The 18,033-nt window shown below is 41.8% G+C and overlaps 1 protein-coding gene across 9 annotated transcripts in view; it reads right to left on the bottom strand.

The window, feature by feature from the left end:
• Positions 1-5: 5 nt before the first annotated feature.
• The window catches only part of unm_hu7910 (un-named hu7910), a 51,750-nt gene continuing 33,722 nt past the window's right edge, over positions 6-18,033 (bottom strand). For 3 of the 9 annotated variants that reach the window (XM_045710648.1, XM_045710647.1, XM_045710653.1), the window contains 16 exons: positions 15,994-16,035; positions 15,762-15,794; positions 12,067-12,120; positions 11,474-11,503; positions 7,173-7,214; positions 6,574-6,659; positions 6,363-6,449; positions 5,979-6,129; positions 5,575-5,711; positions 5,194-5,292; positions 4,460-4,549; positions 4,085-4,222; positions 3,694-3,829; positions 3,442-3,533; positions 2,973-3,106; positions 6-2,270 (listed from right to left, as the gene is read on the bottom strand). In XM_045710648.1, the coding sequence (XP_045566604.1) occupies positions 2,120-2,270; positions 2,973-3,106; positions 3,442-3,533; positions 3,694-3,829; positions 4,085-4,222; positions 4,460-4,549; positions 5,194-5,292; positions 5,575-5,711; positions 5,979-6,129; positions 6,363-6,449; positions 6,574-6,659; positions 7,173-7,214; positions 11,474-11,503; positions 12,067-12,120; positions 15,762-15,794; positions 15,994-16,035 (1,502 nt within the window). In that variant the 3' untranslated portion in view covers positions 6-2,119. The remainder of the gene's footprint in view (positions 2,271-2,972; positions 3,107-3,441; positions 3,534-3,693; positions 3,830-4,084; positions 4,223-4,459; positions 4,550-5,193; positions 5,293-5,574; positions 5,712-5,978; positions 6,130-6,362; positions 6,450-6,573; positions 6,660-7,172; positions 7,215-11,473; positions 11,504-12,066; positions 12,121-15,761; positions 15,795-15,993; positions 16,036-18,033) is intronic. The other 6 variants (XM_045710651.1, XM_045710655.1, XM_045710650.1 and 3 more) reach the window with 3 other exon arrangements.

Here is an 18,033-nt window from a genome sequence, read left to right as displayed (position 1 = left end):
CACCATTTTGACCTCATTTTTTATTTACTGAAAAGAAGCTATTCAGTTTACAATTATTCAATGCAACTAATTACAACATAGAACAGCTCAGTGATTTCAACACTACAAAAAGTGATCAATTCATAAGAGTACCACAAAAGGTGAAATAATTCTCAAACGATGTGGCTGTTGTGAACGTGCTTGATTTACTACCCCATTGTAACTAAGAAACTATTTTGAAGCCAGGAGGATAACTTAAATGTGTTATCATCACAACCCAAACAGATAACCCCAAGACACCCATGTCCATGACTGACAGCCACACTTGGGTGAAAAGTTCATCCTTTTTTGGGCAGACAGGATGACATCCAGTGGTCCTAACGAATGACTCCGACCCATGGCATTCTGATGTGTTTACATACTCCTCTGAAGTAGGAAATGTGGGGTACAATGATGTTACCCCAGTTTCCCACTCGTATTTCCTACCTGTAAGATCAGTATGAGCGGTTTTGGACATCTGAAACAGGTAGCTATGATGAGTCTGTGGGCTTGCCAGGAATTTCTTAGTCCTGAGTTTCTGATTATTCTGATAGCACATGAACTCAGCATAATACCACTGGACTGATTTGGACATGATTTCATTGCTGCGATTAAGTGGATTACCAACGCACATAGAGAGTGATTAAATAACATCTAGAAGAATATGCTTCTGCATTTCTTTTTCCTTTTGAATATCAACATTGGTCAAGCAAAGACCCCTTAGTCAGCTTTGCTATACCTGGAATGCAGCAGACCTGGGTGAAATACTTTCTAATACTCAAGTATAGCCTATGTAGTGCACTTTATTTAGCTTGGAGTTCTCCTTTTAGGGACTATTGGGAAGTATTTGACATATGTATTTGACCCAGGTTTGGAATGCAGTGTGACAAGACTGGTGTACATTCAACATGCTCCTGCCTAAGTTTTACACAGGTAAATTAGCATTTTATAAAACGTTCAAATGTTATGCATGTACAAAATATATGCCTTCAGTCAAATGTTCATATTTGATACATTTAAGAATGTAAATACACAAGTTTGGCAGGACTTTAAATTACAAAGACAAGCCTGTTGAGTATAATGGGTTGAGTGTGCTCCCAGGTCAAGGCACAGTTGAAAATATATTGTCAGCGTACAAAAATATGTTTTTTTTTACAATATTAATTCTGCAATAAAAACATTCTTGGCATTGTGATGTCCCATCCATTAATCTAAAGTGACATGCGAAAATCATACGAGTGAAATGGAATGACCTAATAAGCAGTGTTTCTGTATTACTAAAAATAGAACCCCAAAATAAAGTAAGAGGCAGATTACTGTACAAAGCTATGGAAGTAACATGAAGTTAATGTATGACCATTACATGCAATAAGAGCTGTGTAATAACCAATCAAGTGTTAGAGAAACAACAGCTAGCAGAGGTTTAGCTAGCTTAGCAACATCTTTACGGGATAGTTTTCCGTGTTGTTACTCTAATCTTATTTGTGTTCTTACCTCACGTTTTTGAAGACTTGAACATAAAAATCATCAAATAACTTTTCTTGAGGAAAGAAAACGATTAAGATTGGGATAAAAACCAGGAAAACGATCTCTTTAAGAAATGATATCAGTAACTATAAAACAGTAAAACTCGCTAGCTGCAATACTAAAGTTTTTTTCAGTTACCGTTTGTATGTTAGGTATGTTTCAGACACATGGCACTTTGGTTGACTAATGAAAAACAAGAATGCACTTGTGATACATTTACAACACAGCCTATGTGATATTAAACCCACACCTTACTGTAAGTCCACATTTTGGCCTAAAAGCCTAGTTGGCGAGTACCACAGCAGTCAGTGTTCCAAAGTGTCCCTGTAAGGCTTTTTCCAATCTGCCAGGGCCTTCAGTAACTCTTCTAGATGGTTCCAAAATGGAGCCCTTGACTGAGCAAGGGCAAGTGTCACATTTGTCATCTTTGACCTAAAATGGCCGACTCTGAAGGAATGGGTGGACAGACAGAGACCAGATACTATGGACCCTTCCGTTCTAATGGGTCAAGAGTGTTAACCCCAGCACTCCAGTAGGTGACAGTCTGTCTGTCAGTCATTTTGCCGTACATTCTTTAAATGGGGGAGAGAGTCTGCCGTTGGTACTGGGTGAGCTCGGGGTGCCACACATCCACGATGAAGATGAGCCGGTAGCTGTCGGCGTCCTGCCACACCTCGTGCTCAAAGGAGTCATCAAAGATGAGCACTTTCCCCTCCTCCCAAGCCCTGGAAGAGAACAGCAGAGACCATAGCCTTTGTGTTAAAGCTAGAGTCCTTAATTGAAACAATAAAGTGCCACCACAGCTCTGTGTTGGTAAAAAGCTGAGGGATGGGCCTGGAGAAATGTAACCACTCTCAAGTTTATAGACAGGGACTGACCATCTATGATATCAAAATGATTGTTTAACCATGTTTTGAAGCTATATAGTGTTTGTTTACACTTACATTGTTTACAAACATTGGGAGGTAAACAAGCGTATATTTTGGGTTCTGATGTGGTATGACAGTTGAACTAAGCTCACGAGGCATTTATAAGTTCTAATCTTCAAAAAGTCTATGGGTTTATATCCTTAATTAATGAGTTGAAAAGTGGATGTAACAACTAAGAATTCTAGCTTTAATGAAGCCACATGCACGAGTTTTTATTTCATGGCAGCTCCTCAAGTTCGTTTGGTATAAAGCTGAGAGGGTTGGGGCCGGGGAAATGTAACCACTCAAATTCGTAGACAGAGCTATGGATGCAAGGACTGACAGTCCACAAAATCGACATAACAGTTAAATCATATTTTTCAGCTACATTTGGTCTCGAGTGACAATCAAGTACAGAGCACTCAAATGGTCAGTCTTACACTGTACCAAGAACTAACAAGTGGGTGATGTTGTTGGATGTAACAAGGGGATGACGTTGATGGCTGTGGAAGATGTTACCTGGTGTCGTTGGTGCACCTGATCTTGCAGCCTGTCTTTGGGATGACCAGGCCCAGGTGCATGCGCAGGCGACAATTCGTGGGCCCCGTGTGGGGCCAGACGTGAGTACCAGGCTGCATCACTGAGAACTTGATCTGGAACCCAGGGAGAAATAGGGAGGGAGGGGGAGACAGAGAGAGAGAGAGAGAGAGAGAGAGAGAGAGGCAGTCATACACCCAGAGAAAGTGAACAGAGCTGAAATTAAACATGAATTATGTAAAAAAATGCATTCAGACAATTAATATATGAAAACCTAAAAGAAAACAACAAACATTTCCTATTTTTACAACAGAAATTGAGAGAAATATCAGTGAGCGTAACATAGCCTTTGTAACTCCATCTATCTCCAGTAGGAGCCTGCAGGGCCAGGCTGTCTGTCCATCTGTCTGATAGTTGGCATGTCAGTCACGTCTGTGGTGGGGTGACCTACCTGTCCTCTCTTGCAGCCTGTTGCCTCTGGGTAGCGCTCCAACAGGCCACAGGTCTTTGGAACACTGTGGCAGGACTCCCCTGCCTTCTTGCCTGCAAGGAACAGGAGAAGAGAAACAAGGAATTAGAGGCCAGGTTCAGACACCGCTAAACCTATACTTAGGATTATTTCCATTCAATTACATTTAGTGAATTTCTGACATAGGGACTTGCCAGTTGCTAGTTGTGAAGGGTTTGATTGGTTGATTGGTACCTTGCTGCCAGAGTGTGAACTGGCCCCACTCCCCTTTTTCTCTGAGGTTCTCCTCTTCTGGAACAAAGAGGCCGGTGGTTTTATCCATCACTGACAGGGCCTCGTCCCTAATGGTCCTCCAGTTCCTCTCCAGGGTCTATGGCATAGACACACATTCATATTATTATATCTCTATGGTCAGTCCAAGCACAGCTTTACACCAGGTCAAAACTCAAATGAAGAAGAATTGACTATTTTAAGATGGGAGACAGCCCTCCATGTTTCTGCCCACGCTGTCACAGAACAGATCAAAGGAAAAGAGAGGACGTGCTGCCTGTAGACATTATTGAACTCCGTGACTATCAGGGGGAAAAGACAACCAGATTAGACAAGTTGTCATCATCTACAGTACCTTGACTAGATCCATATAGCCAGTGTCCTTGGGCGTCCACCATGGCTGGGCTTTGAGACCGTCCACATTGTAGAGAGATCGCTGCCATACGGAGGCAAAGTGACCTCTCTGGTGCCCTCTCTCATACCACTTGTAGGCCTGGAAGAGGAGAAGACCATTGTGCTTGTAGTATTCCAAAACCAACACATTTGAACTCAAATTATAAAGGTACATTTAAATACTCAGTATTTTTCCTCTGACAATAAGATAAAACAATCACGATAAGTCATACTGATATCATACTCTGTGAAGTTACTACATGTATCTAGTGAATACTGCTGGTGTGGATTCAGTATTGGTGTAAGCTTGGTGTCTGTGAGTTTGATCTTAACTCACACTGTCGTCTCCCATTCTTTGCAAGGCGTCTCCGAGGTGGAAGTAAAATCTGCCGTCGTCTGTGCCAGGGTCTCCTGATTCCAAACCATCCTGCAGTGCAGAGAGGGTTTTCAGTGCAGAGAGGGTTTTCAGTGCAGAGAGGGGGTTTTCAGTGCAGAGAGAGTTTTTTTTCTTTTTTTCCCGTTAGTTTACCAGGTAAGTTGACTGAGAACACATTCTCATTTACAGCAACGACCTGGGGAATAGTTACAGGGGAGAGGAGGGGGATGAATGAGCCAATTGGAAACTGGGGATTATTAGGTGACCATGATGGTTTGAGGGCCAGATTGGGAATTTAGCCACGTCACCGGGGTTAACACCCCTACTCTTACAATCAGTGACATGGGATCTTTAATGACCTCAGAGAGTCAGGACACCCGTTTAACGTCCCATCCGAAAGACAGCACCCTACACAGGGCAATGTCCCCAATCACTGTCCTGGGGCATTGGGATATTTTTTAGACTAGAGGAAAGAGTGCCTCCTACTGGCCCTCCAACACCACTTCCAGCAGCATCTGGTCTCCCATCCAGGGACTGACCAGGACCAACCCTGCTTAGGTTCAGAAGCAAGCCAGGAGTGCAGGGTGGTATGCTGCTGGCAAGTGTAGGGAGACGGGTTTAAGTGCAGAGAGAGTGGTTTCAGGATCAAAATAGTGGTTTGAATCTGTGGGAGCATGATTGGTTACAGTACTTACCCTGAGGAATGGGATGCTCTCTGCTATCTTATTTTCTGATTTGAGGATGAAGCCGTAATGGACTTTAGCAAAGCCGTTACTTGGTGCAATGGCCAACACCTACCAGGGGACACATCATTTAGAAATTGTCAATTGTTAATCAAACATTCAATCGTGACACTCATTCACATTTCCCTGCTGAAAATGTCACGCTAGATACATTCCATTTACTTGTAATCTTGCAAATTACAATTCTGTTAGTAATGTGTTTGAAGCAGACCAGGTGAAGATGTGTTGCAAAGCAAAATCACTACATTTTCAACACATTATTTCCCAGAAAAAAAAGAATGCTTGGAAACCCCAAAGCAGTCAAGAGTGGTGATGACTTGGACCACGGCTCACCTCCTCGTAGACCCTCTTGGCGCTCTTGTTGTCTCCGATGAGCAGGTGAGCCACGCCCAGATCGTTCTTCAGGGCCACGTCCTCAGGGAAGATCTGTACCAGCTTCTCCAACGTGGCTAAGGCACCCCTCATACGACCTACACCAGAGAGAGAGAGGGAGTCACAACACACTCTATGCACACAACCACAATCACAATTTCTCAATTAGAGAAAGTATTTCAAAATACTGAATGAATTATATGAAATACTAAATTAAATCGAAAAGACAACCACTACAACAACCACTTTACCAAATGACATTAATCGGAGTCGCGCAATGTTCTTCAAACTAAGTACACAAGAAAAATGTACAGTGTAATGTGTGTGTGTGTAGGCACTCCAGCATGCTTGGCCGTGTAGGTTACCTAAGAACTGCTGACGCTCGGCCCGTTTCTTCAGTGTGGCCTTGATGAGGTCAGGCGTGGCGTTGGGCAGCTCTGACGCCTCCTTGTACGTGATGAGGGCCTTCTGCAGCATGTCGTTGCTGCGCATCTTCTCTGCCAGGTCATCTTCGGCCTGGACATACATAATGGGCCCCAGAACATTTCAGGCGTTTTCCCTATTTTTACATGGGTGCAATTTTCACCCAGTTTTTAGGATCGTAGTAAACAGTATTTAAGCTTTGAAGTGTTTCGTTAAAGTGATAAACACACTTAGTGTTTAACTTGTTATAGGGTTAATATTTGTTTAATCCGTTCAAAATAAACCAGGAGAATGGTATGCTACAGTATTTAGACTGTGGTTCTCACCAGGGCTTTCCCATAGCGACACCTTGGACTCTGGGGGTACTGCTGAACTAGAGTGTCAAAAGCCAGGACAGCCTCCTCCACTTTCCCCTGGGTGGTGAAACAAGACATGGGAAACAACAGATCAGCATTGATTCATCCATTTACTTTCCAGATAAGAGCATGTTAATTAAAAACATCACACAGTGTTATAAATAGGACAACATAAGACTACCTTTTTACGTAACTTCTCAGCCGCGTCAATTTCCGTCTTGATCGTTTTCTCAAATGTATTCAGGAGTTTAGGCTTCTTCTTTTTGTCTGAAACGAAGAACAGAACATCATAAAAGTCAGCTATTGGGTGTATCTCTCAACATGTGTGTGTCGGTGGGTGCAACCTCAGACAATTACAGTGTAGTCTCTCAAGGAAATTGCAGACCAAACTGTAATCCCTCTTATTTTCAACTCTAAACGGACTTCCAGATGCGTCACTCATTGTGACTCAGTGGGTAGACATTTAAATGAATGAAAAGCTAGACACATTTTCAGTGGCAGGGCTAGGTGGGGCGACACGAATGCCAACTGAGGAGAATAAGTACAATACTACAGTGCTGGGGTGGCCAACCATCCTGGAGAGCTTCTGAGTGTGAAGGCTTTTGCTCCATTTCTACACGTAAACACCTGATTCAGCCGATTAGTAGAATAAGTAGGTGTGTCAGAGTAGGGCTGGAACAAAACTCTGCGGCAGGCTAGCTCTCCAGCAGGGTTTGCCACCCCTTGCTATTCTAGAAAGCTCATGTTCACCATAGAAATCCATATCAAAAGAACACGTACCTTTGTATTTGAGCATATCCTCTGGTTGGTCCTCTGCATTTCCTGAAAAACATAATAAGGGGTCATTCCATGTCATTTCAGCAAGCCATGACACCCACCATCTCTGATTGTTCTGAAATCGTTTCTGTAGTTAGAAACAGATAAGATTAGCATTCCTGCGACATTATTTTGCTGAAATATAATTTGATCTCTGAGAAATTAAGCTAATTGATTGCACCCAAATTATACGATTCATGTAATATTCAATAAATCTAGTACATAACATCCGATTTGGACCCCCACATTTTTTTTAACAATGAGTAAGACACGTATCAGTATACAGTATCAGTTCTCTATGTCTGACCAGAGATATGGAGCTGTAGCTCAGAGTATTGTTTATTCATCCTATGTGTCCTATGTGTTGTATTCTGATGAATTTGGTGATGTTTTTTTCCCCTGCAGAGAAATTAGTCATTGAAGTTGTTAGGTTTATGTCCCATCCTACATCCTGATATTACCAGGTTCTGACCACAAGATGGTGCTATTCCTGCTATTAGGTAAGTATTTCTTAAAGTAAACCACTTATTTTAATGGTTGGTTGTGACATGTCAGGGTAAAAACAAAATATTATATATACAGTACCAGTTAAAAGTTTGGACACACCTACTTAGTCAAGGGTTTGTCTTTATTTTTTACTATTTTCTACATTGTAGAATAATAGTGAAGACATCAAAACGATGAAATAACACATATGGAATCATGTAGTAACCAAAGAAAGTGTTAAACAAACCAAAATATATTTTCTATTTGAGATTCTTCAAAGTAGCCAACCTTTGCCTTTATGACAGCTTTGCACACTCTTGGCATTCTCTCAACCAGTTTCAACTGGAATGCTTTTCCAACAGACTTGAAGTTCAGACATACGCAGAGCACTTGTTGGCTGCTTTTCCTTCACTCTGCGGTCCAACTCATCCCAAACCATCTCAACTGGGTTGAGGTTGGGTGATTGTGGAGGCCAGGTCATCTGATGCAGCACTCCATCACTCTCCTTCTTGATCAAATAGCCCTTACACAGCCTGGAGGTGTGTTGGGTCATTGTCCTGTTGAAAAACAAATGATAGTCCCACTAAGCACAAGCCAGATGGGATGGCGTGTCGCTGCAGAATGTTGTGGTAGACATGCTGCTTAAGTGTGCCTTGAATTTAAAAACATATCACTGACAGTAGCACCAGCAAAGCACCCCCACAACATCACACCTCCTCCTCCATGCTTCACGGCGGTGAGAACCACACATGTGGAGATCATCCGTTCACCTACTCTGCGTCTCACAAAGACAAGGCGGTTGGAACCAAAACCTCAAATTTGGACTCATCAGACCAAATGACAGATTTCCATCGGTCTAATGTCCATTGCTCGTATTTCTTGGACCAAGCAAGTCTCTTCTTCTTATTGGTGTCCTTTAGTAGTGGTTTCTTTGCAGCAATTTGACCATAAAGGCCTGATACACACAGTCTCCTCTGAACAGTTGATGTTGAGATGTGTCTGTTACTTGAACTCTGTGAAGCATTTATTTGGGCTGCAATCTGAGGCTGGTAACTCTAATGAACTTATCCTCTGCAACAGAGGTAACTCTGGGTCTTCCTTTCCTGTGACGGTCCTCATGAGAGCCAGTTTCATCATAGCGCTTGATGGATTTTTCGACTGCACTTGAAGAAACTTTCAAAGTTCTTCAAATTTTCCGTATTAACTGATCTTCATGTCTTAAAGTAATGATGGACTGTTGTTTCTCTTTGCTTATTTGAGCTGTTCTTGCCATAATAAGGACTTGGTCTTTTACCAAATAGGGCTATCTTCTGTATACCACCCCTACATTGTCACAACACAACTGATTGGCTCAAACGCATTAAGAAGGAAAGAAACACAAATTAACTTTTAACAAGGCACACCTGTTAATTGAAATGCATTCCAGGTGAGATGACTACCTCATGACGCTGGATGAGATAATGCCAAGAGTGTGCAAAGCTGTCATCAAGGCAAAGAAGAATCTAAAATATTAAATTTATTTTGATTTGTTTAACCCTTTTTTTTTTGGTTACTACATGATTCCATATTTGTTATTTCATAGTTTTGATGTCTTCACTATTATTCTACAATGTTGAAAATAATACAAATAAAATAAAAACCCTGGAATGAGTAGGTGTGTCCAAACTTTTGACTGGTACTGTATATATATATTTTTATGAACTCAGTCGGGTCTCAACTTACTGGTTAGAGTTAGAATACACAAGGTGCAATTTGGAAATTTTGTTGTGCATCAGTACTTTTTCTCTTGTTATGTCAGTCACTGACAGTCACTCAATCAGCTATGTCAGCTAACAATGTTTAGATTGCTCAGTTAGTCTAGCCAGTCATCTAAACGTGTAGTAATCATGGCTGAATACCGACCGAGAACGCAGGCACTCTCACTCAGATATCATTAACATGGCATAAATCATGCAAAAATGTGCCTTACCTAATAGAAGGAACAGCACCATCTAGTGGTCAGAACCGGGACATAAACCTAATGACAAATTTCTCTGAACAGAAAATAACCCATCACCAAATTCACTGAGAATGCATTATATAGGATAAAGAAACAATACTCCGAGTCGCACCTCCATACTACTTGTCAGACATAGAGAACTGATACTCGTTGTTGGGGTGGGATTGGGGTGGGGTGTCGGAGGTCCATGGGTGGAGTTTGACAATTTCTTTGGAATCCTCGTCTTATTTCTTATTAGAATTTTTGGGGGTCCAAATCAGATATCGGGTACCATTTTTATTGCATATTATATGAGTCCTATAATTTAAAATGACCAACTTGGGTGCAATCAATTAGCTTAATTTCTCAGAGATCAAATTATATTTCCACAAAATAATGTTGCAGGAATGCTAATCTCATCTGTTTTTAACTACTGAAACGATTTCAGAACAATCGGAAATGGTGGGTGTCGAAATCCTCTTTCTTGTGCTTTTTGAGGTGGAATGACCCAAACGGAAGAAAATGACAGCTAGAAGAATGCTATGAATGCTATCAACACACAGTAGCAGCGCAAATAACAAATATTAAATCAAGCTTTTTCAGATCCATCTAACTAAAGCATGATTGAAAAAACATTACACGATAAAGGAAGACACATTTAAGCCCCAAAAACACATCTGGCTTAAAAAGCATAATGACTTTCTTGGAAAAAACAAAAGGTTTATATAAAAGATTGGATAGAGAATAAACTAGTGCTCGCCAATTCAGTAACAAGAATCATGACGTCAACAGCAGTAACACTCTGAAATACTAGAACCTTGAAATCGTAGAGGTCTGCTTTTTTCATGACTGTATGGATTGCTTATATTTTACAAATCTCACAGATTAAAATAAAACTGACGTCTCACGCAACCAGAATAAGCTGAAGAAAGAATTCATTTTAGGTTCTGACCTGAGCTTACATTTCAGAGCAGTGACATGAGAAGAGTGGTTATGTCACAATTTACCAGGCAAATTGGATAAATAACATAGGCCAGGGATCTGTGGGACTTTTCAAACTGCACCTTACTTTCCACTTTACAACTTCAGAACAGTGTTTTCCCTACTGCTGTATAGGCAGGGTTACTCCCACCATGACATTGCCCTTGCAGTTAATAACCAGAAGTGGGTGCTGATGGGTCGTATATCAGTCAAGGCTGATTAGGAGAAACTGAGTGACTTTGATACCTAGTCTTGTAGTGTTACACACCACGTCTATTGAACATCAAACTCCACGGTTAAGAGCCAACACATTCGTGTCAATCAGTGACACAAATACACTCTCAGCCAATACCACAGTTTCCAAGTGCTTGAGTCACAAATCAAAGCAAGAGCTACCCAAAAAGGAAGCCGGAACATTTCTAAAACCAAATGGCAAACGCGCAAACTCACACAACCCTAGGCATGCAGGTGAAGCCCTCCATAGAAATGACAGTCACATAAGTGGAAAGTGAGGTGGCCTTGAATGACTGGAAGCACTGGGAAACGCCAACAGGTGCTATAATTACATACACAGCTATATGTGACAGCTGCATTGAGCCGCCACCACGTCAAGCCTGCCTGTCAACAGCAGCTGTAGATGGCTGATCTGAACTACTCTACAAAACAGCCTGGTCTGCATCAGAGTACCATTAGAATACCTAAAGTCCCATACTATTTGACTGCCAACCCTAACAGATTTAACTGCTGCCATACGATGTGATTATGTCTGTTCAAATGTTTACTGTGAATAAAGCATAAATGTGTGTGTTGGTAAACCCACCTTCTGAATCTTCCTGTATTGTTTTCTCCTCTACAAGAAACCAAAACGCACAGGCAAGTAGGTACAGTACAGTGAGGAAATCGACATTATTCAATACGGCCACGTTTCAGTGAGACACAGGCGCTCTAACTGAGAATGTTCCTTTAAAAAACAATGGTTTAAGACTATGGTACAAGACTTGTTATACTCCTAAACTTTCAGTTCTGGGACGGCTTCAGCTTCCAGTTCTGGGACAGCTTCAGCTTCCAGTTCTGGGACGGCTTCAGCTTCCAGTTCTGGGACAGCTTCAGCTTCCAGTTCTGGGACAGCTTCAGCTTTCAGTTGTGGGACAGCTTCCAGTTCCGGAACAGATTCCAATTCAGCCTCCGGTTCTGGGACTGATTCAGCCTCTGCATTGTATTGCAATTGTAATCATACTAAAGATTTGATTTCAGTGCCATATAAGCATGTTTATATGGTACATGGTTCAGGAGGACTGATCTAAGATAACACATTGGTTTGTGTGTGTGTGTGTGTGTGTGTGTGTGTGTGTGTGTGTGTGTGTGTGTGTGTGTGTGTGTGTGTGTGTGTGTATGCGTGCGTGTACAGCACACCTGCTTCCCGTGTCTCCTGGGAGCCTGGCCGGTCAGTAAATTGCTTTGACTCTTCTGCAAGACAAGCAAATAAACACTTCATAAATACACTAACTATTCACAGACCATTTAAAACATCTAATAAACACACTGCAATAAGCTATGCTTACTGGTCAATGGAAGGTCACAGTTAAGACCAGTTAACCAAGGAGAAGGCAGGGAAGTACAGAGTAGAAAACTCTTTGGCCAATGAATAATCAAAACATTCCGTATATGGCATCGATTTCATCCTCTAAACAAATGTCATGCAAAACTGACTCATGTAAGTATGAATGTGCGAATGAGTTACAAACACACATTGTAATATATATATACACACACACACACACACACACACACACACACACACACACACACACACACACACACACACACACACACACACACACACACACACACACACACACACACACACACAGTTGAAGTCGGAAGTTTACATACACCTTAGCCAAATACATTTAAACTCTGTTTTTCACAATTCCTGACATTCAATAATAAAAATTCCCTGTCTTAGGTCAGTTAGGATCACCACTTTATATTAAGAATGTGAAATGTCAGAATAATATTTATTTCAGCTTTTATTTCTTTCATCACATTCCCAGTGGGTCAGAAGTGTACATACGCTCAATTAGTATTTGGTAGCATTGCCTTTAAATTGTTTAACTTGGGTCAAATGTTTCAGGTAGCCTTCCACAAGCTCCCCACAATAAGTTGGGTGAATTTTGGCCCATTCCTCCTGACAGAGCTGGTGTAACTGAGTCAGGTTTGTAGGCCTTCTTGCTTGCACACGCTTTTTCAGTTCTGCCCACAAATGTTCTATAGGATTGAGGTCAGGGCTTTGTGATGGCCACTCCAACCTTGACTTTGTTGTCCTTAAGCCATTTTGCCACAACTTTGGAAGTATGCTTGGGGTCATTGTCCATTTGGAAGACCCATTTGCGACCAAGCTTTAACTTCCTGACTGATGTCTTGAGATGTTGCTTCAATATATCCACATAATTTTCCTTTCTCATGATGTCATCTATTTTGTTAAGTGCACCAGTCCCTCCTGCAGCAAAGCACCCCCACAACATTATGTTGCCACCCCCATGCTTCACGATTGGGATGGTGTTCTTCAGCTTGCAAGCGTCCCCCTTTTTCCTCCAAACATATCGATGGTCATTATGGCCAAACAGTTCTATTTGTTTTTCATCAGACCAGAGGACATTTCTCCAAAAAGTACGATATTTGTCTCCATGTGCAGTTGCAAACCGTAGTCTGGCTTTTTATGGCGGTTTTGGAGTAGCGGCTTCTTCCTTGCTGAGCGGCCTTTCAGGTTATGCCGATATAGGACTTGTTTTACTGTGGATATACAGTGGGGCAAAAAAGTATTTAGTCAGCCTCCAATTGTGCAAGTTCTCCCACTTCAAAAGATGAGAGAGGCCTGTAATTTTCATCATAGGTACACGTCAACTATGACAGACAAAATGAGAAAAAAAATTCCTGAAAATCACATTGTAGGATTTGGAATGAATTTATTTGCAAATTATGGTGGAAAATAAGTATTTGGTCACCTACAAACAAGCAAGATTACTGGCTCTCACAGACCTGTAACTTCTTCTTTAAGAGGCTCCTCTGTCCTCCACTCGTTACCTGTATTAATGGCACCTGTTTGAACTTGTTATCAGTATAAAAGACACCTGTCCACAACCTCAAACAGTCATACTCCAAACTCCACTATGGCCAAGACCAAAGAGCTGTCAAAGGACACCAGAAACAAAATTGTAGACCTGCACCAGGCTGGGAAGACTGAATCTGCAATAGGTAAGCAGCTTGGTTTGAAGAAATCAACTGTGGGAGCAATTATTAGGAAATGGAAGACATACAAGACCACTGATAATCTCCCTCGATCTGGGGCTCCACGCAAGATCTCACACCGTGGGGTCAAAATGATCACAAGAACGGTGAGCAAAAATCCCAGAACCACACGGGCGGACCTAGTGAATGACCTGCAGAGAGCTGGGACCAAAGTAACAAAGCCTACCATCAGTAACACACTACGCTGCCAGGGACTCAAATCCTGCAGTGCCAGACGTGTCCCCCTGCTTAAGCCAGTACATGTCCAGGCCCGTCTGAAGTTTGCTAGAGAGCATTTGGATGATCCAGAAGAGGATTGGGAGAATGTCATATGGTCAGATGAAAACAAAATATAACTTTTTGGTAAAAACTCAACTCGTCATGTTTGAAGGACAAAGAATGCTGAGTTGCATCCAAAGAACACCATACCTACTGTGAAGCATGGGGGTGGAAACATCATGCTTTGGGGCTGTTTTTCTGCAAAGGGACCAGGACGACTGATCCGTGTAAAGGAAAGAATGAATGGGGCCATGTATCGTGAGATTTTGAGTGAAAACCTCCTTCCATCAGCAAGGGCATTGAAGATGAAACATGGCTGGGTCTTTCAGCATAACAATGATCCCAAACACACTGCCCGGGCAACGAAGGCGTGGCTTCGTAAGAAGCATTTCAAGGTTCTGGAGTGGCCTAGCCAGTCTCCAGATCTCAACCCCATAGAAAATCTTTGGAGGGAGTTGAAAGTCCGTGTTGCCCAGCGACAGCCCCAAAACATCACTGCTCTAGAGGAGATCTGCATGGAGGAATGGGCCAAAATACCAGCAACAGTTTGTGAAAACCTGTGAAGACTTACAGAAAACGTTTGACCTGTATCATTGCCAACAAACGGTATATAACAAAGTATTGAGAGACTTTTGTTATTGACCAAATACTTATTTTCCACCATAATTTGCAAATAAATTCATAAAAAATCCTACAATGTGATTTTCTGGATTCTTTTTTCTCATTTTGTCTGGCATAGTTGAAGTGTACCTATGATGAAAATTACAGGCCTCTCTCATCTTTTTAAGTGGGAGAACTTGCACAATTGGTGGCTGACTAAATACTTTTTTGCCCCACTGTAGATACTTTTGTACCCGTTTCTCAAGCAACTTCACAAGGTGCATTGCTGTTGTTCTGGGATTGATTTGCACTTTTCGCACCAAAATACATTAATCTCTAGGAGACAGAACTTGTCTCCTTCCTGAGCGGTATGACGGCTGCATGGTCCCATGGTGTTTATACTTGCATACAATTGTTTGTACAGATGAACATGGTTCCTTCAGGCGTTTGGAAATTGCTCCCAAGGATGAACCAGACTTGTGGAGGTCTACAATTTTTTTTCTGAGGTCTTGGCTGACTTCTTTTGATTTTCCCATGATGTCAAGCAAAGAGGCACTGAGTTTGAAGGTAGGCCTTGAAAAACATCCACAGGTACACCTCCAATTGACTCAAATGATGTCAATTAGCCTATCAGAAGCTTCTAAAGCCATGACATAATTTTCTGGAATTTTCCAAGCTGTTTAAAGGCACAGTCAACTTAGTGTATGTAAACTTTTGACCCACTGGAATTGTGATACAGTGAAATAATCTGTCTGTAAACAATTGTTGGAAAAATGACTTGTGTCATGCACAAAGTAGATGTCCTAACCGACTTGCCAAAACTATAGTTTGTTAACAAGAAATTTGTGGAGCGGTTGAAAAACGAGTTTAATTACTCCAACCTAAGTGTATGTAAACTTCCAACTTCAACTGTGTATATATATATATACACATACACTAACCATAAGGTTGTGTTGCTTCATCTCTACTGTCATCTAAGGAGAGATATCAAACATAATATTATTTGTTGTAGCTATCATACTAAACACACAGCAGCTAATGAGGCTACAGGTATGGTAAGTAGTTACAGTATGAGTTAGTCTATTTTGTGATTCATTATAAAATATTCTGATACACAATGTAATATCAATGGCTACGTCGTCACTTTTCATTAAGGGAAGATGCTAAACATACCTGGGATAAAATCATCTGATATCGGCGGGAGAGGGACAGCAGCTGAAATGACATTGGCATGAAGCTTGAGGAAGAGAGAATACATTCTTTAAACTGTGTTAAACCGAGTTAATTGGAATTCAAACTATGTGCCTTATCTAGCCGCATCCCTCAGCATGTTACAAAAATCGTGGTGTTACCCTTTGTTATTCTAAAACCCTTTGTTACTGAAATACAGATTGCCCCTTTAAGGTTGTCGCAGTTGCCATTCAGCTTTAGAAACACTCCCGCTGCCGTTTCGGGTGGTCCCTGCTTTTCTTTTTGACCAACCCAATTGCAATTTCTTTTTCCATGTGGATTTCATGGCCCCCAAATCAACATCCAGGGCCTATTTAACCAACGTTTCTAATTGGAATATGAGAGGGGGCACTGGGCCAAGCAGGTTTATGGAATAGCAGCTTTTGATTGCATTCCACTGAGGATAAGCAGTCAACTTAATGGATACTTCTGTAATGAAGCACAGCAACAGAATGGATTTTGGGTCCCCACAAGGGTGCGTTCTCAGCCCTCTTCTGTACTCCCTGTTCACCCACGACTGCGTGGCCATGCACGCATCCAACTCAATCATCAAGTTTGCAGACGACACTTCAGTGGTAGGCTTGATTACCAACAACGAAGAGGCGGCCTACAGGGAGGAGGTGAGGGCCCTCGGAGTGTGGTGTCAGGAAAATAACCTCGCACTCAATGTCAACAAAACAAAAGAGATGATCGTGGACTTCAGGAAACAGCAGAGGGAGCAGCCCCCTATCTATACTGACGGGACAGTAGTGGAGAGGGTGGAGAGTTTTAAGTTCCTCGGCGTACACATCACGGACAAACTGAAATGGTCCACCCACACAGACAGCGTGGTGAAGAAGGCGCAGCAGCGCCTCTTCAACCTCAGGAGGCTGAAGAAATTCGGCTTGTCACCAAAAACACTCTCAAACTTTTACAGATGCACAATCGAGAGCATCCTGTTGGGCTGTATCACCGCCTGGTACGGCAGCTGCTCCGCCCATAACCGGAATGCTCTCCAGAGGGTAGTGAGGTCTGCACAACGCATCACCGGGTGCAAACTACCTGCCCTCCAGGACACCTACACCACCCGATGTCACAGGAAGGCCAAAAAGATCATCAAGGACAGCAACCACCCGAGCCACTGCCGGTTCACCCCGCTAACATCCAGAAGGCGGGGTCAGTACAGGTGCATCAAAGCTGGAACCGAGAGACTGAAAAACAGCTTCTATCTCAAGGCCATCAGACTGTTAAACAGCCATCACTAACATTGAGTGGCTGCTGCCAACATACTGACTCAACTCAAGCCACTTTAATAATGGGAAAATTGATGTAATCAATTTATCACTTGCCACTTTATATTATTTATATTAGATAATGTTTACATAACCTACATTATTCATTTCATATGTATATACTGTACGCCATACCATCTACTGCATCTTGATGTAATTAGATGTATCACTAGCCACTTTAAACAATGCCACTTTATATCATGTTTTCATAACCTACATTACTCATCTCATATGTATATACTGTACTCTATACCATCTACTGCATCTTGCCATCCTGATGTAATGTATCACTAGCCACCTTAAACAATGCTGCTTTATATGTTTTCATACCCTACAATACTCATCTCATATGTATATACTGTACTCCATACCATCTACTGCATCTTGCCTATGCCGTTCGGCCATCACTCATTTATATATTTTTATGTACATATTCGTATTCATTCCTTTACACTTGTGTGTACAAGGTAGTTGTTGTGGAATTGGTAGATTACTTGTTAGATATCACTGCATGGTCGGAACTAGAAGCACAAGCATTTCGCTACACTTGCATTAACACCTGCTAACCATGTGTATGTGACAAATACATTTTATTTTATTTTATTTATGAAGGGACACAGTACGCATCTCCCCTCAAACTGTTTGCCAACAGATGGGCACATTGGTGGGATAGTGCATAGCTACACATGGAGGAAATCGAACAGCAGTTGGT

The sequence above is a fragment of the Salmo salar genome, chromosome ssa29 (genome assembly GCF_905237065.1).
Source record: "Salmo salar chromosome ssa29, Ssal_v3.1, whole genome shotgun sequence".
Classification (NCBI taxonomy): Eukaryota; Metazoa; Chordata; class Actinopteri; order Salmoniformes; family Salmonidae; genus Salmo; species Salmo salar.
This window is presented reverse-complemented; position numbering and strand designations above follow the sequence as displayed.